The 26,117-nt window shown below is 37.4% G+C and overlaps 3 protein-coding genes across 6 annotated transcripts; 1 reads left to right on the forward strand and 2 right to left on the reverse strand.

The window, feature by feature from the left end:
* The first annotated feature begins 516 nt into the window (after positions 1 to 516).
* Positions 517 to 15,488, forward strand: tesca (tescalcin a). Of its 3 annotated transcripts, none has more exons than XM_077522455.1 (8): positions 517 to 630; positions 1,650 to 1,719; positions 3,322 to 3,402; positions 5,891 to 6,030; positions 7,466 to 7,527; positions 8,694 to 8,792; positions 8,895 to 8,942; positions 15,180 to 15,488. In XM_077522455.1, exons 1-8 carry the CDS (start codon positions 561 to 563, stop codon positions 15,270 to 15,272), a joined length of 663 nt encoding a protein of 220 aa, XP_077378581.1. In that variant the 5' UTR covers positions 517 to 560; the 3' UTR covers positions 15,273 to 15,488. The 3 variants fall into 3 exon arrangements, with proteins under 3 accessions (XP_077378581.1, XP_077378579.1, XP_077378580.1); XM_077522453.1 differs by having other exon boundaries at positions 7,466 to 7,526; positions 8,684 to 8,792; XM_077522454.1 differs by lacking the exon at positions 517 to 630 and adding an exon at positions 640 to 741 and having other exon boundaries at positions 7,466 to 7,526; positions 8,684 to 8,792.
* Positions 9,126 to 13,384, reverse strand: LOC144019414 (uncharacterized). Its single transcript, XM_077522452.1, has 2 exons — positions 12,121 to 13,384; positions 9,126 to 9,607 (listed from the first exon to the last, which is right to left on the reverse strand). The coding sequence occupies exons 1-2, from the start codon at positions 13,346 to 13,348 to the stop codon at positions 9,348 to 9,350; spliced, it is 1,488 nt and encodes a 495-aa protein (XP_077378578.1). The 5' UTR covers positions 13,349 to 13,384; the 3' UTR covers positions 9,126 to 9,347.
* Positions 15,489 to 15,798: 310 nt separating the features above from the next.
* Positions 15,799 to 25,018, reverse strand: fbxw8 (F-box and WD repeat domain containing 8). Of its 2 annotated transcripts, XM_077522457.1 has the most exons (11): positions 24,458 to 24,871; positions 24,116 to 24,220; positions 23,162 to 23,329; positions 22,952 to 23,040; positions 21,665 to 21,822; positions 20,867 to 21,066; positions 20,561 to 20,785; positions 20,207 to 20,337; positions 17,997 to 18,170; positions 17,806 to 17,922; positions 15,799 to 16,743 (listed from the first exon to the last, which is right to left on the reverse strand). In XM_077522457.1, the coding sequence occupies exons 1-11, from the start codon at positions 24,863 to 24,865 to the stop codon at positions 16,587 to 16,589; spliced, it is 1,932 nt and encodes a 643-aa protein (XP_077378583.1). In that variant the 5' UTR covers positions 24,866 to 24,871; the 3' UTR covers positions 15,799 to 16,586. The 2 variants fall into 2 exon arrangements, with proteins under 2 accessions (XP_077378583.1, XP_077378582.1); XM_077522456.1 differs by having other exon boundaries at positions 20,561 to 21,066; positions 24,458 to 25,018.
* Positions 25,019 to 26,117: the final 1,099 nt, after the last annotated feature.

A 26,117-nucleotide genomic window follows, 5' to 3' on the forward strand; every position in this document is an offset into this window, starting at 1 on the left:
AAATCTTAAAGTATTTGTCTCCATTCTTGTGTTTGAGCTTACCAGTGCTGGACTGGCCATCTGGCATGTAGGGCAGATGCTCGGTGGGCCACTGTCCTTTGGGGCCGATGTGGCACTATTCTATTATTGTTTTTCCTCCCTTTTACCCCGAGAGACCGGCCCGCAATTTAGAAGGAGCAGCCCATTCGCCCATTTACAATATAGAGCGCAAACTGAGCCAATAAACGTCAGTGGTAGAGTGAGAGTAAAATCGGGCTGGACCAGTGGGCCTAAGTCCAAATGCCAGGGCTAGACCAGTGCTATTTGTGCTAGACCAGTCCTGTAACTTAGTATAAAAGTCAACTAGTGTGTAACTGGCCTCCGGAATCGAACTCATGCCACTAGCAACAAGTCTCCGGTGTACGAGCGCAGAGCACGTCCGTTGAGCGCTTGCCATAATAATCTCATCAAAGCAAGACTACAGCGAGGTGGACTTAGGACCCTGAAGGAGGGAAGGGAGGGACTTGGCGAGGGGAGGGTTAAGGGTCGTCACGCTCGGCGGGCGCTCGCACTCGTGCATCATGGGATCCTGGCAGGCGCGTCCCAACCAGCAGCAGCGGCACTATGAGGAGTTGGCACACAAGAGTGGATGTAAGGCGACACCCGAGTTGGGAAGAAAAACAAAAACTTCATGCATGTGGCTGATCAATTCTTTCCCACTCCTTCGACAGCAAAATTACTCACTGCTGGACACTCAATTAGGTACACACGCGTAACTGCTGCATGTGCACCAATATTGGACACGGATATGATTTATTGAAAGCAACTCGGAAGTAAAAAGAGACATAAACGTTTCATGTGATTCATCATCTCAATTTGGATTTTCGTTCATTACTTGACGGTATATTCAATTGCATTCATTGCAGTGATTTGATGGCGAAGTTAATATGTATTTGTTTTCAATAGTTATTTCGTATTGATTTTGCAGAATTAAAAAAAAAAAAAGTCTCCTAATTGTTTTTAACTTCAAATAGACATGCATCATGCATTTATTTCAGTATCATACCCATATTTGATTTTTTATTGAAACCCTAATCGTGTTTATTTTACAGTTAATTAAAATTGCTAACTTACAGTAATGTTTTCATTTGAAGTATATTTACACTGAAAACTTTAAGATGCATGTTTTCTAGATTAACCCTTTTAAAAGTATGTTTTTTTGGGGGGAGGGCGAGGAAGGAAATCAACATTTAATGGTTTGGTTACTTTATTGGTAAAGTGCACATTTTAATAAATACACAAGATTCTGTTTTCATCAAAATAGTTCAACTTAATTAAGTATGCAAATATTTAAATATTCTTAATTAAATATAAAGAAAATAATAAGAAAACGTATAATTGGTATTGTGCTACATGTATTTTATTTTATTTTTTTTACATCGAGATAAAATTTATTGTGTAATCTTTTATTTAGATATTTCTATAGAATGATTATTGATGGTGCAGCAGGTGTATCTAATGTTGTGTCCGGTGAATGTTTGGGCAGTTTGACAGACTTTGAACTTTTTCTGTGTGTCACTTCCTTATTGATTGGACTTATCTCTCTGTCTTTTTTTTTCTTTTTTAATTGACATTTCTCTTTTTGTGACCCACTTGTGCGTGTGTCAAAGTTTCCACAGAGCAGATCAAAAATCTCCACAAAAGATTCCGACAACTGAGCGGAAACAAGGAGACGATAAGGTAAAAGGTCAACCATGAAGAATCTTATTTTGAAAATGTAAGAAAATGAAAATGTATCGCTAGCTCAGCAGCAGCTTGGCGGAATGATGCATTGTGGGTGAGCAAATAGCATCAAAAATGTTACTTTTTTTTTTTTTTCTTTTTTGGCTTTGTGGGTCCTTGTTGTACAACTCAACCTCAATTTTAGGTCAAGTCAGTAACTAATTCAAGCCCAAAAACGTGTAAAAACGTTTTTAATACTTTGTCATTCACTCCCAGAAGCGTGATTACACGTTTTTTTTGTTTGTTGTTGTTGTTGTTTTTGGTTTATTTATTTTTTTAATGCAAGAGCATACAGAAGGCTTTGATGCAGCTTCTGACATGAAGAGGCGTCTTAAAGCAATGGTAGTTATTAAAAACATGGCCAGAAGGTAGCAGCAGAGTATAAGATATAAACCAGGGCCATGTTGCAACAAGCTGTTTGCCAGTGTTTTCACCAGCAATGTGAATATTGATGAAACTTCGTTATATTCTAATTCTAATTTCTGCAAAACGGAAACAGATAGAAACATACTTTTTTTTCCTGATGAAAGAAAAGACTCTCATCTTTCTTTTGGAAGGTTCCATGTTTTTATAGCAATAGAACACAATATTCTGTGGACCTTGCAAAATCTGTCAGAAGGGGGTTTCTCCAGTGAAAATGGCTGGGAGTCAATGAGTTAACTCGTTACCGTGCATTTTGTTGTTGTTTTTTTCTTCTTTCTTTGGTGGTTTGTGTCTTCTAAGTTGCACAGGTCAGAGGTCAACCACAATTTTCTTCATGGAAAACAAAGTTGTTAAAAACCTCCAAATTCAAATATCGTGTATGATGTCACACTAGAATCAGTTCAGCAGTTTGTACTTTGTAAGTACTGTGCAACGGATTAACTGTACGTAAACATTTTTTTCCCCCTTTGGCTTTTCATGTGTTTAATGTTGCACAGTTTGGAAATAAATTGTATTCTTTGGAAGTAAACAAGCAACAATTCATGAATTATTATTATTTTTTTGTGCATTTTGTTATTGACTTTTTCTGTCGTCGATGTCGTGCAATTGAAAAATAACATCCACATTTGAACGTCATAGCAGCAACCGTCGAAGAATTAACTTAATGCTTTTTCCGATTTTTCAAGCAGAAAAACGTCTGCAGAGTTGTTCAAAATGCGGTGTGCAACCTGACGCAAAAGCTCAGCTCATTTGCCGTGCACGCCTTTCCCCAAACGCAATTTAAAAAAAGAAAAGTTGATTTCATTCTTTTTTTTCTTTTCTTGGGATACCAAATTGTAAAATTTCAATGCATCCGATTTTCCGTATCATCTGTTTGCAAAGCAGGAAGAAACTTTCTTGTGAATGTCGCAATGCAAACCTCTTGCTCTTTGCAAGTCAATAAACGCCGTGCCATAAAAAAAAAAAAGTCAATAAATTCCAAAGACTCGACTCCCACTCAGTTCACTGCAGACCTCCGCCAAGGCTTCTTGAATTTGCTCGACTTTGAGTTGGAAATGTGGAAAAATGTCACATCAAAAATAACAGTGACCTGTGTGTGTGTGTATGGGTGCGCGTGTGCGTGTTGTCGCACTGCAGCAGAGCAAATCTGGACGCAATTCCAGCACTGGCCAACAATCCCATCAAGAAGCAAATCATCGATGCTTTCTTTGATAAAAGGTCAGCAAATATTGCAGCAGTAAGCATTGTCATCATTACGATTATTGATGTATTTTTATATTGTTTTTCATGATCAGATATTTGGTTATTTCTTATTTTTTATCAATTCTTTTTATTATTTCTCATAATTGTGATGTCTCTTTTTTTTGTTTATCTTTTATCACATTTTTAAGTTAAGACGTGATCATAGTCCTATTTTTAAAAATAAGTGAGCATGGCCCAACATGATAATAATAGTCATATGACTAAAATGAAAAACACATAATTAACATATTTTAAATTTAAATGTAAAAATAAAGGTCAAATAGACTATTTGAATATTTTGTGCATTTTTTTTAAGTTTTTAATATATATATATATATATATATATATATATATATATATATATATATATATATATAATATATATATATATATTAGTGGTGCACGATATTGGAAAATCATGCGATATGTGATATAGTTGCTGAATATAGCGATAGATATTATTGTAATATTTAACATGTATCTAAAGAAATGACATTTTTATTATCTAATGAAAGAATAATTTTTCAACATAATCTTTGTTAATTAATTGTAATGACCTCTCGATAATGTTCAACTATATTGGATGGTGGTGCACATTTTAGTTAGTCTGACTGGCCAAATTCAGATAAAAGCATAAAATTCCATATGAAACTTTATTGCATGTCTTTACGATATGCATATTGCATGGGCCAATATTGCAATATTGATATTTTTTCATATATTGTGCAGCCCTAATATATGTAAATACAGTATGTTTTTTTCCCCAATTTTCCCATGACTATATGTTGTTCTTCGTATTTAACGTTTCATCTCTTTTGCTTTGCACATATTTCTACTAAAATCAAAATAAAGCATCAAAAAAGTCCAAATAAACATGGGAGGCTCAACTCGCATTTTATATTCCGCTTTCTTAACTTGGCTGTTTCTTAACTTATCTTATTTTAGTGTAGTTGAGTTCGGCACAACACGGCCTTCAAACTCGCATTCCTTTCAAAAGGCGAACCATAAAACGGCCATCAAAATAGTTTGGCCCCGAGCGTTCATTTTTAGAGTGGCAACTTTCACATGGAGCGGAATAGAATGTTCACAGTGTTGGTGCACCCCCCCCCCCCCCCCCCCCTTTCAGATGCAAAAATACTAAAATTGGATTGTTCTCAATATAAATGTTTATTTAGGTAGAGGAAAGCTTTATATTCATTTTAAATACTCATTTTGTGGGGGGGGATTACAATTAGATTAAAAAAAATCTGACAACAGTCAAATAAAGCAGCTTTATTTGTACATTGGATTACATTAAAATATACACAACATACACAAGGCACACCTCCTCTAACTAAGTACAATCATTAAGTTGTTCATTTTTAAACATTCTCTAATATATTATAAAATATTTCCATGGGAAAACTTAGATTTTTGGAAATTTTGATATTGGATATTATGTTTTTTTTTTTTGTTTGTTTTTTTTTGGGGGGGGGGCACAAGTACAGAAATAAAACAAAAAAAATTCCTCTCACCTTCAAAAAGAAACAAGTCGATTTTTATAAAGTTAATGTTATTTTTATAGAGGGATTCGTCATATTTAATGTATTGAATTTGTGTGTGTGCAAAAATGGTACAATTGTATAATTTTGAGTTGAAAAGGTAATTTTTCATTTTGTTTAGTTTTATTTTGTGAAAAAGAAATCACAAATAGATCAGAACTAAAACCTGATATAGTTCGCGCACCTTCACCTTCACAATGGGAAAAAAAAAAGGTCAAATTGTACAGTTTTGAGTTACTTTTTCAATTTTTGTAGATTTGTTCAACCAATTTCCTCTGTGAAGGTAAAAAAAAAAAAAAAAAAAAAATCCCATTTAAATGAGAAAAAACATCCTGACATTTGGTGCACCCCCTCTCATCTTCAAAAAGAATTAAGTACAATTCTATAATTTAAAGTTAATATTTTTTTACAGATGGATTCTTCATATTTAATGTATTGAATTTGTGTGTTTGAGAGGTTGACAAACATTTTTAAATGGGGGGGATTCCAACACTGTTGCTGCAGCACTCCCACCCCCCAACCTGCAAAATGGAACAATTGTACAATTTTGAGTTGAAAAGATAATTTTTTTTTTTTTTGTTTAGTTGTATTTTGTGAAAAGAAATCACTAATAGAGCAAAACTAAAATTAGATATATTTTGCGCACCCCCTCTCACCTTCAGAATGGGGAAAAAAGGTCAAATTGTAGAGTTTTGAGTTACTTTCTCCATTTTTCGTAGATTTTTTTAGCCAATTTCCTTTGCGAAGGTTAAAAAAAAAAAAATCCTGACAGGTGGCGCACCCCCTCTCACCTGCAAAAATCGTAAAACTGTGCAATTTCAAGCTTAAAAGATTTTTTTTTTCGTAGAGGAAATATTTTAGCTTATTTTGTGAGAAAACAAACAATTGGACTCAGAAGGCATTTGCATTTTGTTGCCCTGCAGGAACCAGCGTCAGGAGCAGGTGGGCTCGTGTGACGAGATCGACTTGGAGCAGTTCCTGATGGTCATGAGTCACTTCCGGCCGCCGGCGCACAAAAGTGGCGAGGAGGAGCGGCGGGCCGCCAGGGAGCAGAAGCTACGCTGTGAGTCTCGGCGCGGCCGCCGTTGCCGCGGCGACGGCAAAGCCGTTTGCCGTCCGTCTCAAGCCGGGAAAAGCGTTCGACCGAAATTGCCCGCACCGATGAACCGTATTGTCGACACTTGAAAAATCGTCACATTGACCTTCATTTTCATATTAATTTTAGGCGATTCGAATTTTCAACCGTGATTTAATTGCATGACTTCAATAGTTAACTCACGATTAATCACAAATTTTACATCTGTTCTAAATGTACAATACCTGGATTGGCTGGCAACCAGTTGAGGGTGTCCCCCGCCTACTGCCCGAAGTCAGCTGGGATAGGCTCCAGCACCCCCTGCGACCCTTGTAAGGAATAAGTGGTCAAGAAAATGGTATTTCTTTCCCACTAAGTTTTCATACTCTTGTTAATATAAAAGTGGGGGGAAAGTGTTAAACTAATAGAAACATGGCTGCTTAATTGGTCATTGATACAACAATTTCATAATAATTCATAAAATTAAGTTAAAATTAAAAAGATGTACTGTACTGTAAAAAAAACAAAAAAACAAAAAACGAGTGTGATATTGATTTGTGTCAAGGTCAATTTTCTGCCACTAGATGGCATAATTGCATTTGTAAGACGGTGGTGACAGCTCAGTGCATTTCTTCTTTTCATATTAAGAGCTATATCATCTTTAACATGAAGCAACTTTCATTTTTTACATTTTTAAAATTCGTTTTTATTCAATTTATTGTGTATTATGTGTACATATAAGTTTATGAGTATGTATTATTTATTAAAGATCATTATTACCTTTTTCAATTTTCACTTAATTTCCCAAAATGTTATTTAAACGCCATGTTTTTTTTTCCATACTATAATTTCAACTGTTTGTTCGTCTATAGCTTTCATTTAATTAATATCAGTGGTTCGTTAATTATTAACCTGGGTCAGTCTGGAGGGTTCGGTGATATTTCGTGATGATATTCTGCGCTCAGTAGTCGACTTGTGACTGATGTGATGGTACGCTGTGCGATTGCTTTCTCATTCTCAGTATGTCAAGCAAAAAAAAAAAAAAAAAAAAACTGTTAATTGAATATGTTTGCTCTATGAATTGACATGTATAACAGAGGTATGGTGTTCCGCAGGGTTCAATTCTGGGGCTTCTGCTGTTTTCAGTGGATCTGCTGCCCTTGTGGGCCGCCGTTCATTTGGTTCACCGTGAAACCTTATGTCTTCAATTTGAGAGAGAAAAAAAAAGTCATATTTATGTTTCAGTAAAGAAGGTTTTGATTATGTGTAGAAAACGGGTTGTGTTCAGTAAATGGTTAAAGAACCACTGAACGAGATCAGTCACAAGTCATTCAAAAAGGAGAACCGACTAGTATTTCTTGACAAAATGAGATTGTTGACTCTGTTTAACGATGATGATGACGCCGTTTTTTTGCATTTGCAGTTTTGTTCAACATGCACGACACGGACAGCGACGGGATCATCACGCTGGACGAGTACAGGAAGGTAAAAAAAAAAAAAAAAAAGTCGCACCTTTCTTTTTGCTTGTCCCAAAACTTTTTGTCTCACCTTCACATCACACAATCGCTTCAAGTGATTTGATTGCCGATTACATTGAAATCAATCATGTGTCGATCAGCGTTTTTAAAATACAATAATAAAACTAATGCAAAAATAACATTCAATTATCAAATAATGGAGAAAATCAACAGTATACAAATTTAGAAAAAAAAAAAAAGACAAACAAATAATTACAATCAAATTATTCAGAAATTGTTTGGTTTATTGAGCATATAAATGCAATACAAAATATGAAATAAAAGTGAAAGAAAGAAAATAAAAGTTAAAAAGGAAAATAATTATTAGTAACGTCATAATTTACATCTTCAAAGGGAGTAGGAAGAAGTACTTATCTAGTCCTGCCCACACTAATTTATCTCATAATAATGTACAATAAGTTATATTTAAGAATATATCGGTAAAATTGCAAAAAAGAGGAAGAAATGAAGAAAAGAAAAATAACGAATAATGGAAAATAAACTGAACATGCACTTTCATAAATGTACAGATATTAGTGCAAGTTATAAACCTGAAATCAAATATTTAAAAAAAAAGAAAGAAAAAAACTTGTGCAACCGTCACCTTCAAAAAACAAAAAAAGTTCAGTCGTACAATTTTAATGTTTCATTTTGCAAGAAGGAAATGTTCTTGTTTAATTGTAATACACACACACACACACACATATATATATAAAATTATTATTTTGTCACCCTCTTTAACATAATTACAATTAAAATAAGGCATTTTTTTTGCAAAAAATATTTTTTGTGATGCAAACAGTTCATTTTTTTGTGTTTCCTGAAAATTCTGAAAAAATAACTTAGGCGATTATGTGGAAAAAATAAATACATTTTTTCATTAAATTACTTCATATGCATAAAATATGAAATTAAACGAGCTTGTGTTGAAAGTAATCGCGTTTGGATAAAATAAAATGTGTCAAACTTACAAAATAAAAACATGAATAATCACTGGGTATTCGATGAAGTCATTTATTTCGTCATTTAAATAAAATAAATTTGAATGATTGACATTTTCCAAGATGGACGTGAACACAAAATGGAATTATTAATTTTTTTATTTTTTTTTCACCCCCCTTGCTGGTGGTGGAGGAGCTGCTGTCGAAAAGCGGCGCCATCGGGCAGCAGGCGGCCAAAGTTATCGCCGACGCGGCCATGTTGGAAGTGGCCAGCACCAACGCGCCGCACATGGTAAGCGCACGCTCGTCAGCGCAAGCAACACGCCAACAACACGTCAACACGGAACCCGCAACACTCCAATAGCCATCACATATTTCTTTTTTCACCTTTCAGGCACCAGATGACTTCTACGAGGGGATTACCTTTGAGCATTTTCAACAGGTTTGCATTAGCCCGGCCGCTTTTCCATATTAGGCAGAATACAATTCCGACAACCGATTACTTTCAAAAAATAATCGATGAATAATATAATGTCTTTTCTGGTCCATGACAACTGTTGGCGCAGCCATGCCTCAGGACTTGGAAATGCCGGCAGACGGAGGAAAACACAATGGACAGCAGCAGTTTGCGTTCGGCCTGCATGCAACTCACATAGTGACTGAGTGCACAGCCATTTATTTGAATGAACACCGGTGTGTAACCCCGCCCACACCCAGTAGTAGATTACGTCAATTAAGGACACCTGACAACAATCCAACACCCCCACTTGTTCTTAAATTGACATAATTACAAAACAGTGCATCATATCCTTAAACACACAATTCAGTTTTCTATCTATACAAACATTTAAATACCAAATAGAAAAATTACAAATGCATCCATTCTCACTTTAGTAACAGGTTTAGTAAAAATATCTGCCACCATTCCATCTGTAGGACAGTAACAAATTATTATTTTCCCATCACCAAGTATAGCTCTGACAAAATGATATTTAATGTCAATGTGCTTGCACCGTTGACGACATACTGGGTTCTTTGAAAGAGCAATAGCACCTTGATTGTCTTCAAAAATCGTGACAGGTGTATACACAAATCCATTGTCCATTCCTGCAAGTAAATGTACAAGGTAAAGACTTTCTTGTGTAGTAACTGACAAAGCAATATATTCAGCTTCACATGTGGATAAAGCTACAGTGGGTTGTTTCTTAGACTTCCAGGAAATAATAGCTCCACTCTCAGACAAGCTAAAACAGTAACCAGTCATACTCCGCCTATCATTTTGATCAGCTGCCCAGTCTGCATCAGCATAGGCCACAAGTTTAAGATTGACATGTTTCCTGTAACACAATTCCTTTTCCACTGTGCCTTTTAAATACCTTAACACATGTTTAGCTGCTACCCAATGTTGTTGTTTTGGTTCAGAAAGATATTGTGACAATTTACTCACGATGAAACTCAAATCTGGTCGAGTAGAAGTCATTACATAGATTAAACTGCCAATTAATTCACGATATTTCTTTGAATCAGCAAGTTCACCCTCATTATCAAATTTCATTTTCATTTCACATGGTGTTAATCTTGCTTTGCAGTGAGTCATGTCAAATCTTTCCAAAATCTTGGTTATGAATCTCTTCTGATCCATTTTTACTTGCCCCTGTTTCTGGGTAAAATCTATGCCAAGGAAATGTGTCAACTTCCCAAGATCTTTAATTTTGAATTTTTTTTCTCAACATTTCCTTCACACTTTGAAGTATTTGACAATCACTCGCTGCAAGGATAATGTCATCAACCCAAATAATCAGGATGATCTTTTCATTGTCCGATTCTTTACTGTAAACACAATAGTCTGCTGTATTTTGAACAAAGTCATTTTCAATTAGACAGTCATGAAGCATTTTATTCCAATTCCGTCCTGACTGTTTCAGACCATACAGTGACTTATTGAGTCTACACACCAATTTCTTTCCTGTTTTCGACTTCACCTCAAACCCTTCAGGCTGCTCCATATAAATTTCACAATCTATAGGGGCATGCAAATATGCAGTTTTAACATCCATCTGATGGAGCTCTAAGTCGTACTGAGCTGCAAGTTGCATTAGCACACGGACTGAGGTCATATCAGGAGTAGGTGAGAACGTTTCATTATAATCAATACCAGCCACTTGACTATAACCTTTTGCCACATATCTAGCCTTGTAAATGGTCTCAACTGGGTTATCTTTAATGGCAAAAACCCATCTTCCCCCCACTGCATGTTTACCTTCAGGTAAAGATGTTAATGTAAAGGTGTCATTTTCTGTTAAAGAATCAATTTCTTCTTTCATGGCTTTAACCCACTGCTCTGATTTTGAAGAGCTCAAAGCCTCCTGTACTGTCAATGGAACATCACAAGTTACACGATAACAATAATCAACATCTATTGACCCTTCATCTTCAGTTTTTACTTCGTATTCATAATCAGTATAATACTGCGGGGGTCTTCTTTCTCTCTTTGGATAGCGAGGACTTTGGTTTCCCCTCATCACTTTTTAGATCACTATTGGACTCACACAACTCGCTTTTTACTTTTTGTGGAATTACATTGGACAAATCAAGTTTCGGTTGCTGAAGGTCAGCTCTCATTTTGTGTTGGAAATAGTCGTGCAAATCATCTGTCTGAGTATCACATTCATTTGTATTCTTTGTGACAAACTTCACTAGCCTGTTTTTCATTACTTTACCCGTATTTGGATAATAGATTAAAAATGCAGGACTGTTTTTATCATAGCCAACAAATATTCCCTTTTCACAGCGCGTGTCTAACTTTTTCTTATCATATTTGTAGGCAAAACACTCTGTACCAAATGCTCTCATTTTGGACAAATCGGGTTTCTTCCCAGTTAATATGAAATATGGGGTTTGTTGAAGACGTCTATTCAAGCATCGATTTCTAATTATAGCTGCAGTTTGTACTGCATATGTCCACAACTCTTTTGGTAGTCCGCTCTCAATTAACATACATCTTGCCATTTCAAACAGAGTCCTCCATGCTCTTTCTGCAGTCCCATTCTGATGGGGTGAGTAAGGAGCTGAGGTTTCATGTTTGATAGCGTTTCGACTGAGCAGAGACTGAAACAAAGAAGATGTAAATTCGGTTCCATTATCTGATCTCATACATTTTATTTTCCCATAAGGAGCAACATCTGCTATAAATTTTTCCGTAGCTTTAACTGTGTCACTCTTGGTTTTGAGGAAATAAGTGAACATAGCTCCTGAGTAGTCATCTGTAAATGCTAAAGCAAATCGAAAACCATCTTTTCCAGCTGGTTCTATAGGTCCAGCCAAGTCTGCATGAACAAGTTCCAAAATGTTTTTAGCTTTTTCATCAGAGGCTGTGTTTCTGCTCTGTGCAAATTTACCTTTGATGCACACTTCACATTTCAAATTACATTTCTGACTTTTCCCTTCAATTTTCATACCTTTTGTGACACTTTCCAGCTTTAACACGTCATCATAATTACAGTGACCCAATATTTCATGCCATGTCTGGACATCATAACACACATTGCACTCATCAATATCATTTTGAATGGTACTCAAATAATATAGTCTGTCTTTTGTATTTATGTCAAAAATCATACCATCTTTATGGATGAGTCTATTTTGTCCCTCCTTAAAGATGACTGTGGCTCCCTGCCCCGTTGCCGCTGTGACCGAAAAAACGTCTTGGGAAAATGACGGGACGTAGAGCGCCTCCATCAAGTTCACGTTGACATCGCGGCCTTCGCTGTTCCTTATGCGCACTTTGGCCGTACCTTTCTTCAGCGCAATCCCGCTTGTCCGCGCTCCGTCAGCCAACTCAAGAATGTGGCGCTGAGGTTTGAAGCTTGGATCAAACTCCTCAAATTTTTCGATGTCGGTGATGATGTGCTTCGTCGCTCCTGAGTCGACCATGAGGCCCTTCGCATTCACTGTGCTGACAGGCTCGTGCACCTTAAATGCGAACGTGTGGTCCTCCTCGTCCACCGCTTGCTTCGCTTCATCCCGCTTTCTCCGCCGACATTGTGCGTCCTTATGCGTAGCATTCTTGCAGAGACTGCACCATTGTCTTTTCTCTCTACGCTCTCCAGTCGATGCGCACTCCGCGGCTTTGTGGCCTTTTTGTCCACATTTAAAGCAGGTGATCTTTGCGGCCCAATTGTCTCTTCCTTTAACCTTCATCACGCTATCCTCGCCTGAGCTCGAAGCTCCAAACTTCTCGGTGCTTTCATAGCTTCTCAATTTTGTTTTAAATTCGGCGAAGGTTATCTTTTCGTCACTCTGCGTAACATGAACAGAGAACGGTTTAAACGTGTCAGGCAGGCCCTTTAAAACCATTGCGGTCAGCAAGCTGTCACTCAGTGTCTCTCCTGCGTTACGCAACGCTGTAATGGCAGTCTCTGTGCGAATAATGTAGTCCGTGACACTTTCGTTCACACCTTTTTGAAGAGATGTCAGTTCAGTGTACAAACTAATTACGCGCGGCTTTCCTTTACCTGCGTAATGGTCGCGCAGGATCTGCAGCGCTTTCCTGCCATCATCCGCGGCGTCCCTCATCACAAGTGACAAACTTTTGTCGTCCAACAGCTGAATTAGAACTGCGTACGCCTCTTCATTTTTACTGGTGTCTTCATCTGCATCATCCATGTCTGCATCGGGAGGTTCACTCAAGATCGTGTTCTTGAGATCGAGCAGACGCAAATGTGCCAGGAACTTTGTTTCCCACAGTTCATAATTCTTTTCATCTCCGTCAAAACATAAACGATTCCATCGGCTTCCAAAATCTTTCCCGTATCTACTACTGGGCCCATAACCTGTTGGCGCAGCCATGCCTCAGGACTTGGAAATGCCGGCAGACGGAGGAAAACACAATGGACAGCAGCAGTTTGCGTTCGGCCTGCATGCAACTCACATAGTGACTGAGTGCACAGCCATTTATTTGAATGAACACCGGTGTGTAACCCCGCCCACACCCAGTAGTAGATTACGTCAATTAAGGACACCTGACAACAATCCAACAACAACAATGACTTGCAGGCCGAATGTTTGACAGTGTGACATTACTTGATCCTTTAGTATTTTGTTAGGTTGTTTCCACAGGAACAATAAAGAGGTTCCCGGGTCAATTTGACCCGGGATATGTTTAATGACAAAAAAAAAACGTCCTGAGAAACATCAACTCTTAACCACTTTTGTAGCAAATGTTTCATCCTGAAATTCTACCATTTGTAGTTGTTCAACTTTGGAATGGGTCAATTTGACCCATTTCCATGTTTAATGTTCCAAAAGCAATCCGATAACCATTTCAACGGAAAATATGTCACACTTAGTATTTTAAATACGTTTCATTAAAAAATAAAAAAAAATAAAAAATAAAAAACCTACACATTTGTAATTCTCCAACTTTCAAATGGGTCAATTTGACCCGGCTGTTTAATATTCCAAAAACATTCAGATAAACATTTGTAACATTTTAATTGAAAATGTCAGGGAAACGAATTTCAATCAATTAGAATTTTCACATAAAAAAAAAAAAATTCTAATTTCTACTTGTCCAACTTTAAGATGGGTCACTTTGACCCGGCTGTTTAATGTTCCAAAAACATTCAGATAAACATTTGTAACATTTTAATTGAAAATATGCCCAAGAAAACAATTTCAATCCATTAGACTTTTCAGAGCAAAAAAAAAATTCTAGTTTGTACTTGGCGAACTTTAAGATGGGTCAGTTTGACCCGGCCGTTTAACGTTCCAAAAACATTCAGATAAACATTTGTAACATTTTAATTGAAAATATGTCAAAGAAAACTATTTCAATCAATGATCATTTTCATAGTAAAAAAAAATTCAAATTTGTACTTGTCCAACTTTAAAATGGGTCAGTTTTTTTATTTTATTTATTTTTTTACCATGTTGATTTAGAAACGTTTTCAATGAACAACATACAAGCAGTGACAATCAATCTCTGTTAATTGTCGGCTTTCCACTGTCACCTTGACACACAAGACAAAACATGCACACACACCCACATTCAGAGGATAAAATGGGTCAGTTTGACCCAGATGTTTAATGTTCCAAAAACATTCAGATAAACATTTATAACATTTTAACTGAAAATATGTCAAAGAAAACAATTTCAATTAATGGGAATTGTCATAGCAAAAAATAAATAAAAATAATTCTAGTTTGTACTTGTACTTAATGGGTCAGTTTGACCCGGGCTATGCTCAGTGTTCCAAAAACATTCTGACAAACATTGTTACAGCTCATTAACAGTTTTCAATGCAAATATGCACAAAATGAACAATTTCTTACCATCTCTTGCTGCCAAGTTTCATAGCGGAAAACAATTATGAGTTGTTCTTTAACTTGTAAGTGGGTCATTTTGACCCACAACTTATAAGAGGAAGGTTAACTTTGTGATTGAGAGAAAAATCAGCAGCAAGCCGACAAATATGTATTTCAATGTTTATTTGAATGTCCTACGCTGTAATGTGTTAATGCGAAAAAAAAGTAGCTAAATTTAGCTAACTTTTTTGCCGAATGGCTAATATGAAACGATTAGTCGGGCAGGCTGTAGTGTAATATTCAGACGGCTCACACATGCTTGTTTTTTTTTCTTTCTTACTGTATTATTGATGTATTGCTTTTGTGTTGACAGATTCTGAAGGGTTTGGAGATGGAGTCCCGGATGCACATCCGCTTTTTGGACATGGACACCAGCACCGTGCGCTGCGGAAGAGCCACCTCTTGACCGCCTCATTAACATCTCATTATGGATGCGCATATGCAGATTTGCTTCACTCATGGCGGAGAACTCCAAATTGTCGCAATGGCAAACAGTTGTGTACCAAAATCACTGGACGCACAGCCGATATTTGATAGAAGAAAATTGCGATTCACCATTGATATGATTCATTGAAAAAAATAAATGAATACCTTTTATATTGGTCCCTGATGGCTTAGAACAATAAAGATATGAAACACAGGCAGGACATTTGACTCATTCATTATACTTGGTCCGTTTTTATGTTTTTAAATTTACAAAAGAGAGAAAATACTGGCAAAAATTGCACTTTTGTGTGTGTGTGTGTGTGTGTGGGGGGGGGGGGGGGGTCATGTCATATTTTGTATTAAATTTTTGTTGCACATAATTTTTATTTATTTTTTTTAAATTGTACCCGTTCGTGCTCCAAATTTGTTGAAAAGCGTCACGGGAGATGCTGACGTCAGCAAACTTTCAATATATGTTGTCAAGTTAGACAAATGATGACAGAAAGTTTTAGAAATGCTTTTTACTGATACAAATATTAGATCTTACATGATCATTCACATCATCCTTGAAAACATTCCATTTCAACAAATTCCTTCATGTTTTTGTTTTCAATGTAATTCCATACCACGGCAGCTCATTGAAAAGAGATACAATGCTGCCATCTGCTGGCCATAGTTAGTGGCTGGTTTTGATTACACAACCCATTGACCAGGCAGCGCTGCACTGCCCATTGATTAAAAAAACAAAACGGAAAAAAAAAACGTATGTCATTTAACGTTTATGGCGGCATACATTGTGATTTTACTAATCATTATTAAACGTTTTTGGGCGTCAAAGTTCTTAAAAATTAAATATCTACAACCCATTGATTCCACAACCCATTGACCAGGCAGGGCTGCCCTTAGAAGGTTGCACTGTCCATTGAAATTTTAAAAAAAAACGTTTTTGGTGTTCAATGTTCTTAAAAAAATCTACAGCCAGTACAATACAACAAACTCAATAAAAACATGTTTGAACTTTTCATTCAAAATTGTGTGGTTCAGCATTTATTTATTTAACAAAAAAACTAAACTATGAAACCGCATTTTTAGCTATGCCCTTTTTTTTTTTTAAATCAACGCTGTTTTCTGGTTGCTCTGCTCTTTTGAATACAAATAAATAAAATGCAGACAGACAAAACCAAGTATTTAATAAATAACAAAATCTGCGGTGATATATGCTCTTCTGTTGGACATTATTGTCATGTGCGAGAGCCTCTTCTCAAACAATGGCCACGCCCGATAGTATGCGTGGTCACCTGAGGCGGTCGTAAGGCGTGGCCAGCGCGATGTTGTAGTTGTAGCCGTGAGATTGGTCGTAGTCGGACCTGCAGATGGGAAGTACGCCGCCGTCACTGGCGTCACTGCCGCTGCCGCCCGAGAAGTCGTAGTGGCAGACGACTCCTCGGTGTCTGGATGGGCGGCAATCACACAAATTCAGAGTTAGGAAAACCAACGACAACGACCTCATGAGTCCATTTTGAGGGCTACTTAAAAAATGTCAGAAATGTCAAGGACACTGATCAACTTCATGATTTCTTACCACAATCTCGAAACAAAATTCAACACTTGATTTCCATAATTCTCTGCCAATGTTTGCATTCACAAAATAAGAGAAATATAAAATTTATAATATATATAAAATATTGTAAGAAAGAAAAAAGGAAGAAAATGCCAAATAAATTATAGAAAAGAGTAATCTAATAAATAAAATAAAAAAATATTAGAAAACACAAATTTGCTTTTAAAATCATATAAAAAAAATAGTAAAAAGTGGCCAAAATAGACTAAAATATACATAGACCTAAAAAAATAACAGTGAAATAACAAACGATTAAAAAAAAAAATTAAAAAAGTGAATTAAATGGGAATAATTAAAAAAAATGTAATGATTAGACAAAAATACAAACAAAATATCAGATTAAAAATATACACAAATATGTGAGAAAAGATACAAAAAAAAATAAACAAAATTATCCCAAAATATATACAAGTAATAAAGAAAAAAATAGAGCTATATAATAACAGAGAAACGAAATATTTGTAAAAAGAAAAAATGGTACCCCAAAAATACGCTTTGTGGTAAAATACAGAAGTAAAAAAAAAAAACATTGCAATCAAAATCATGCACCATCTATGGAGGACCAAAACTGCCAATTTTAAAAATAAATAAATTACTAAAATTGAATATAAAAATGGATGTAATATATATATATATATATATATATATATATATATATATATATATATATTTATTTATTTATTTGTATTTATTTTTACTATTTAGGTGTATATATATTTACGCATATATATTTTGTTTTCATTTCCATTTATTCTTTGTATTACATTTTTGAATGATATTTTTATATCCATTTTTATTTTCACTTTTCATCATTTATTTATTTTTAATGTTGGCAGTTTTGGTCTTCCAAACAAATCAGGACGTTAAAAACGTGCCGCCGGCACGCTCGTACCTGCGGTGAGCCGTGAGGTCGTCGTCGGTGATGCACGCCCCGCGCGGCGTCTTGTCGTCGGGGATGTTGGCCGTCAGCAGCGTGCGGCTGTCGAAACGCACGTGTCTCACCGGATGCCTGCACGCACGCACATCAAAACGGCCGCGTCAATGTCGAGCCGGCGTGACGGCGGAGGTTCGGCGGTCCCACACCTGTTGTGCATCTCCCACAGCTTGCTCCCCATCCTCATCTCCCACACGCACACCAGGCCCTCGCCGCCGCCGCTCACCACCTTCCAGTCGTCGGCGCGCACCGCCGTCACGCCCAGCTGGTGCGCGTACAAGGACGACACGCACGAGCCCGAGCGCAGGTCCAACACGCGCACCCTGACAACAAAACAATAATATATCAGGTTGGAAATGGTACCGACTCTTTTGGACCAACTCAAGTCAACTTTCTTTATAAAGCACTTTAAAACAACATTTCTGTTTGCAAAGGGGTGTACATGAAACAGAAAATCGGTCATGCAGTAAAGAATAAGATAAGAAAAACAAGAACAAAGCAAATATTTAAAGTCAGTATACAAATACATATTTTAATACAAATAAAGTTTACATCAGTAAATTAATAAGAAGTGGGTGAGTGAATAAATAAATACATAGATAATAAATAATAAAATAAGACGATTCCAATAAAGGAGGGACAAAACTGCCAAAATTCAAAATAAATAAAAAACTAAACAAATAAATAAATGACTAAAAGTCAAAATAAAAATGGATATAAAAAATATATATATAATTTAAAAAATTATATCCAAAAAATAAACATAAATAGAAATAAAAAGAGCAAAAAAACATATAAATAAATACATTTGTATTTTATTTTTTAATTATATTTTTTTATATCCATTTTTCTTTTCACTTTTCCATTTATTTATTTATTTATTTAACCATTATTTATTTAGTCAATTATTTATTTTGAATTTTGGCAGTTTTGGGCTGTACTGCCACGTGGAAATCTAATTCAAATAAATAAATGACTAAAAGTGAAAATAAAAACAAATATAAAAAATATCGTTCAAAAATTAAATTTAAAAAAATTATTTATTTATTTATATTTTACTCTTTATTTCCATTTATATTTAATTTTTGATATAATTTTCGAATTATATTTTTATATCCATTTTTATTTTCACTTTTAGTCATTTAATTATTTATTTAGTAATTTATGTATTTAGTCATTTATTTATTTAGTCTTTTATTTAGGCATTTATTTACTTTGAATTTTGGCAGTTTTGGTTCTCCATACCAATAAGCTAAAAAAAATATATATATATGCATTTGCATCTGAATGTTTCCGTTACTCAAGATATGAAATGCAGGCATAACATTTGACTGTTTTATAAGAAAAGACAATCCCGCACTAGAAAAAAAATGCAAAAACGAACAAAGAGAAGACTGTTATTGGGAAAAACAAATGTATGAATTCCTCCACTCAAGGAGCTTTATGCGAGTGCTCGGCCTTGGCGGAGGTCCGAACATTCAAGCTAGGAATGCGAGCTAACGGAATGCGGCTACGGCCTGCGTAGGCGTCACGTTCCAACGCTGGTAAATTTGCATCGAGGCAAAACAATGACCGCCGTTGATCTGCGGTCCAGTGACATCTTGACACAAATCCAACTTGTCAAGAGAAGCAAAGACAAAAAAAGTTACAAAGGAGATGCTGCACCGCATTCGTCGCCAAGTGAAGACAACTTTTCAAAACAACAACTCTCAACTCAACTTTATTTATAAAGCGCTTTAAGAACAGAAGTTGCTGTATACAAAGTGCTGTACATAAACATAAATATCGGTTGTGCAGTAAAGAATAAGGTAACAAAACAAAAACAAAGCAAACATTTTGAAGTGTGTATACAAGTTTTTTTTTTTATAAATAAATAAATAAATGAATAACAACGAGAGAATGGAGACAATTTTCTGCCGAGTTATGAGCAGTAGATTGTGAACGATTCTTCAACCAAACCACCTAACTGCCTGATGGAATTCTGCTAGCTTAATGCTAACACATAATGAAAAACGGGATATGTGGGCTAATAAAACTAGCATTTACGTTATGTAGCTTTACACAAGTTAAAGTTGAAAGTAGATGTTGCGCCAATCCGATTAGCTAAATCGGGAATGGACCATATTTAGCATTTTATACAAAATCGATGATCGGCTGTAATGCCTTCATTTGTAAAATAGATCAATGACGTCATTGATCGGCTCCACGAAATAAAACACCCCATGTAATATCTCATATTTTTTGTGCTTTCATGTGTTTTTTTGTTATGAGTACTTATGTGTGTATGTTGTTGTGGTCTTCGGATCGTGTTGATCTGTTTTTGTTGCCGTGCGTGTTTCAGTGTTTTTCATGCGCGCACCTCCTGTCTTTGTTCCCGCACACCATCATGTGCGGCGCGTTGCTGCCGCCGAGGTGAATGCAGGTGAAGTCGCCCGGCGAGTCGCCGACACACGCCACCGCCTTGCCTGTCTCCAAGCTGTACACGTGGATCTGCAACGGGACATTCAGCATTCCTCAATAATACATGCAACTTGGATTGAAATCCAAATTAAGCGGCTGGAGTAGAAAACTGTAGATAGCCACATTTATATATATATATATATATATATATATTTATTTATTTTTTTACTGTCAGCTCTTTTTAACAAGCTAGACGCGTATTTAGCCCATTTTTAGGGGTGCTTCATTCACAAGCCCCGCCCATTTGGCTCACCTTGTTGCCGGCGTCGTGCACGGCCCAGCCGCCGCGCTTCACCCCGAACACAACGTGACGCTCGGAGGCCTCCAGGCAGGTGACGGGGTGTCCGTAGACCGAGTGCAGCGTCGTGGTCTCTTCCTCTTCGTCCAGCAGGTAGACCGACTCCCCGGCTGCCGCCGCCGTGAGCGCGCGTCGCCGCTGCCGTCCCCTGCTGCCGGGCACCAACACCAAATGGTCAACCTGAGAGACAGCAAACAGAAAACCTAAAAAAAAAATCAAATAAAATGTCAAACATCTGAAATGTTTCTTAAATTGACGGACGGGTTGAGGAAGGCGAGTCAGGGCAAGCCTCCTCCACGCTCCGCGCTCGTCGGCACCGTCCAGTCGGATGTCCGAGTGGACGGCGGAGGCCAGGACGGAGCCGTCCGAGCTGAGGTCCAAGGCTCGGTGGCTGTCCGCCACCGCCTGCTGGTGGTAAATGGGCTCGCCGCCCGTCCGCGTGCTCCACACGTCCACGCAACCTGCAACACAAGCCGAGACAAAAAAAAAAAAGGCTCGTTCAGCCTTCTATTTGTTGGAAAAAATGTAATGTATTAAGTTAAATTGATTTCATTTTATGTTGCGGATAAAAGTATATGTTATTTTTATTACTTTGTTATTTTTTTATTTTATGACTTTAATAGTACTTTATTGTAATTTTTTAAAATTATTTTTTGTAATGTATTACAATGTAATGTATTAAATGAAAAAATGTAATGTATTAAGTTAAATTGATTTCATTTTATGTTGCGGATAAAAGTATATATATATATATATATATATATATATATATATATATATATATGTGTATATATATATATTATTTTTATTACTTTGTTATTTTTTATTTTATGACTTTAATAGTACTTTATTGTAATTTTTTTTACTATTTTTTTTAATTCAAAGTCTTCTGCTCATGGCCTTATTCTTTCCTTAAAGTTTTAAATAAAAAAATAAATAGAAACACAAATAATTGTCAAAAATATTGTCTTGAATCCTATTGGCTGATTACGAGAACAAAAGCTGTAATCATCTGATTCTTTCTGGCCGGCGGAGGAAGCTGCGTCTCGCTTGGCGTACCGTCGCGGTAGGCAGCCGCCGCCACGTGGCCGGCGACCCGCACGAGAGCGACGGCCGGCCTGGGCTCGGAGAGGGCCGACAGCTGGTTGGACTTGAGGTGGCACGACGGCAGGTCCCAGTGCGACGTGTTCCACAGCCGGACGTCCCCCGACGAGTACCTGGCGGGCGGGACGTCACGTCACGTCATCACGCGAGCTTCTTGGACAAAATAACCTTACTTCAACTCAACTTGTAAAACCAAATGAAAAGTAGGGATGCACGATAATATCGGTGGATGATCATGACTAGCAATTATCGACCATTTTGACGTCATACAGACAAACCAGATAAAAAGACAAATTGGCCGATAATAATTAGGGACGTAAAAAAGTTTCTGCATAAAATAAATATTTGAAAGAATGTCAGACAATTTTGAGGAAATGGCAATATTTTGTGGGGCAGACGGTCATATCTTTTCAAGAAAACAAATAACTTTATAAATGTTTTTATTAATTGTATTTTTGTCATTGTGACTGACTAAATGCACTTGAATTTTTATTTATTACATTTATTTATTTACATTACATTGTTCAAAGTTCAACTAGATTGAAAAATTTCCACCTCCCGGGGTATATATCGTCTGATTCCACATTACTCACAGTATTTGCCCAATTTAACATTTGATATCAACTTTCCCCATTAATTTCCAACAGGACAGACATTGAACTTTTTCTAAGTATCACTTTCCACACCCACTCCTATACATATTACTTATCATCATTACCAGGTGTCTGATACTGCTTGGTGGCACAGTTGGTAAAGTGCATTGTCCAGTAACCAGGAGGTCATAATTTCATAATTTATCTCTCAATTTACTTCATAAGCATTCCACATGTATTGAAATCCTAGCATTCAGCTATTAGCATTCAGCTTTCAGGATTCCCATGCAATTTCTCCAGAAATTGCACTTAGTCTAGTTGTTTAAAAAAATATATACTAAAGTACTCACTGTGAAGAAGACAAGTTTTAATATTGTGTTTTAGTGATGATACAAAAAAAGCAACTATTTCTCATTGAAAAAACATCAGTTTATATCTTGAGTAGTTTTATCATCGATTATCGTGGATTGTTACCTAACTAATAATAATCGCGGTATCGTCATATCGTCAGATAATCATTATCGTGAGCCTTGTATCGCATATTGTATCATACTGTGAGGCACACAGAGGTTCCCACCCCTATTCGTAATATATTTTTGTGCAAGCATCCCTCTTTTCTGTCGATTCCAAAACAATTTGCGATGCTCACCCTGCCAGGGCGTAGTCGTCACAGGAGTCGACGTCACACAGCACCTTTCCCAGCTCAAACTGCAGCTGACTGATGCAGCCAACACGATTCTGCACGCACAGAAAAATAGTGAACAAATCACCACAAAAACAACAACAAAAGCTTTTCAATGAAGAAAAAGAAAAAAAGACAACACTGTCGTCTGTGTTCGCCAAATGCAAGCAGGCTCACCTTCCAGTTGGCGCGCACGTTGGCGGCGGCGTTGCGGCGGTCTCGCAGCGTCGCCTTCCAGCAGGGCGAGTCGGACACCAGGGCGCCGCCGCGACCGTGACCCTCCGCCGCGCACAGCCGGAACCACAGCACGCCATCCTCGGCCAGGGCTCGCCACGCCCTGCTCACCTGACAGCAGGAAAAAAAACGGACGGCGACCAAGGCTATTTTAGTTAACTAAAACTAAGGAAAAAACTAAAACTAAAATTCAAGAAACAATTTCGCTAACGAAATAAAATAAAAACAAAAATGCTTTTTAAAAAAACGAAAACAAACAAACTACATTTTATGTTTACAAAACTAACTAAAACTAACTATAATGATTGCAAAAATGTCCTTCGTGTTTGTCTTTGGTAATGAATTGAATGCATGAGCCTTTCGGGACGATTTTAATTGCCATTTTTAAGTCGATTTATTTAGACTTGAACCGGAATAAGGACGATTGATAATCTGTCACGCAGAAATGACGTCATTGAGCAGCAGCCAATAGAAAAGCACCCTCAGATGACATTGCTTCCATGCTGTTTTTCAAATATTGTGCGCAAGTCATACACATTTTTTTTTTAAAACTAAAACTAATATGAGTTCCTCCTTGCTACTTGTTTTTTATTCTTTTTTTCTTTTTTTTACACTTTAACACATGACAGCGTAACACGAGAATGACATTCAAACACCCCCAATACAAACCTAAAAAAAGTAAAATGCTAAAATAAATTATATATATATACACACACCCCGACACACACACCCACACCCCCCCTCCACACACACACACACATTTTTTTGTAAAACATATTCAGCCTCTAAGTCATATCCTTAATGTACAAAAAACTGAGTTATTTTACATTTTAAAATGATTAGACCGAGTAAAATTTATTCTGCCACAAAACTAATTTGATGGATCGAGTCACTCACCTGTGCACACCTGCCGAGCTCTGTACGGTTGAGATATTGGAATATCTTCAAGGCTAACTCGTACGGCAAGTCCACGTCAAAGAAAGGGATGTCGTTGGCCTCGTTCTGTATTGGGGAGGGGGGAGAAGACACTGAGTTATCTAGTGTCTAAATCAGGGGTAGGGAACCCTGGTCCTGGAGAGCCACAGTCCTGCTCGTTTGCAACGTCTCCCTCCACCAACACACCTGATTCAGTGCTCGGGATCGTTGTCAGGCTGACCATTTGAGTCAGCTGTGTTAGAGGAGGGAGACATCGAAAATAGTCAGGACAGCGGCATCATTATTATGATTATTATTATTTACCAGGTCCAGAATGAGCTGATCCACAAGCCGCTCATCTTCCTTGATTTTTTTCTGAGGATGCTTCAAGGACTCCCTGCAGGCGGCGGCGGTCTCATCCTGGTACTTCTTCTTTCTCTTGATCCTCTCCTCCGCCAGTCTGTCCAGGAGAGGGCTTGTCCTGCCGCCGAGCAAGCCCCTGGCGATGGACACGTAGCCGGGCTCCCACACGTCATCATTCCTCCCTGGTGGTTTTAGTTCACTTTTTTGACCTCGACCCGCGTCGTCGTTTTCGTCCCGGGCATGACTCCCGCAAGTGGGGGACGGAGAAGGGACGAGACGCCGCTCCTCCTTTGGACTCCACAACTCACGTTTCCAACGTTCCCTGAACGCGGAAAGCTCGTCCATGGCCATCTCGTGCAAAATGTTCATGAATACGAAAGCAACATTTTGTGGTAAAGCGCCGAAAACGACGGGAAAAAATATCCAGTTAGGGAAGTGTTGGGGCCAAAACAAACCACGGGTCCTAGTAGAAAGTAGTCCGACGAGGGACACGGCTACAGGAAACATTAGTTCCGGCAGAGGTACGCAGGTCGTCGTCATCGCAAATGAAACTTTCAGGTATTTTATTTTATTTATTTAAAAAATAATAATAAAATATAATAAAATAAAATAAAAAATAAAAAATAAATAATAAAATAAAATAAAATAAACGTAACGGTCTAGAAAGTGAAAAATATAAATAGTTAGTTGCTGCGTTACAAGCTTCCTCGGCCACCGTAGTTAAAGGGAAAGTTCGGCTTTTTTGACATGACTTTTTTGACACTATTTTCCTCTCGTCCAACACCGGACCAGAACTCGTGTCACAGAACTCTGTCAGGGGTAAGTCAGTGCTGATCGCACACACTGGAGGTGAGGATGAAATAGAGATTCATGTCTAAAAAGCCGAACGATCTCTTTAACCGTAAAATAGTTAAAATTACGATCAATAATTAAGCAAAATGAATATAGAAGAAAGGAATTACTGACACCCAAAAGTGCTCAATAATGTTTTTTTATTTTTTTAAATATATTTTAATATTTTAAAACGACTGGAAGTCTGGGCTTCCCTAATAAATTCACAACCGTTCATTGTTAGATTGGATACTGATTGGATAGTAGAATTGAGCTAGGCCATTGTGTAAAATAGTTTTAATTTAAAAAAAAAAAGTAACTATGGAATAATGGAAAAACTGCAAGTTAAACATTTTCTATTTAACCTAGCCTAGGTTAAATATATATTGTGTAATGTATATGAACACTCATTTCAAAGGTTAAAAAGCCAAAATCAATAGACACAACAGTTTCGAGGGGGCAGTTCATGGCATCAGTCCCACATCACGTGACCGACACCTCATGAATAATCCACGAATGGGCGGCACACACAAAATGGACTTTGAATACAAGAGTGGGGGGGTTCCCACACTCACCCACCCAACCCAGAGCATCAAAATAGGAAGCATGTGCCGCTGGTCGCCCACGCCGCCGCCAATCAAGGTCGTGCACGCGCGCACACCGCGACCGCCCGGTTGCGGGTTTCAGGTGCTTGCGGCGCGTCTGCGGCAGATCGGGGACCAGCTGGACGAGCGGCGCAGGGAGATGGTCGGCGAGGACGCCCCTGGGACCGTCGGTGAGGGGAGCTGGG

This window comes from Festucalex cinctus, chromosome 5 (assembly GCF_051991245.1).
Source record: "Festucalex cinctus isolate MCC-2025b chromosome 5, RoL_Fcin_1.0, whole genome shotgun sequence".
NCBI lineage: Eukaryota > Metazoa > Chordata > Actinopteri > Syngnathiformes > Syngnathidae > Festucalex > Festucalex cinctus.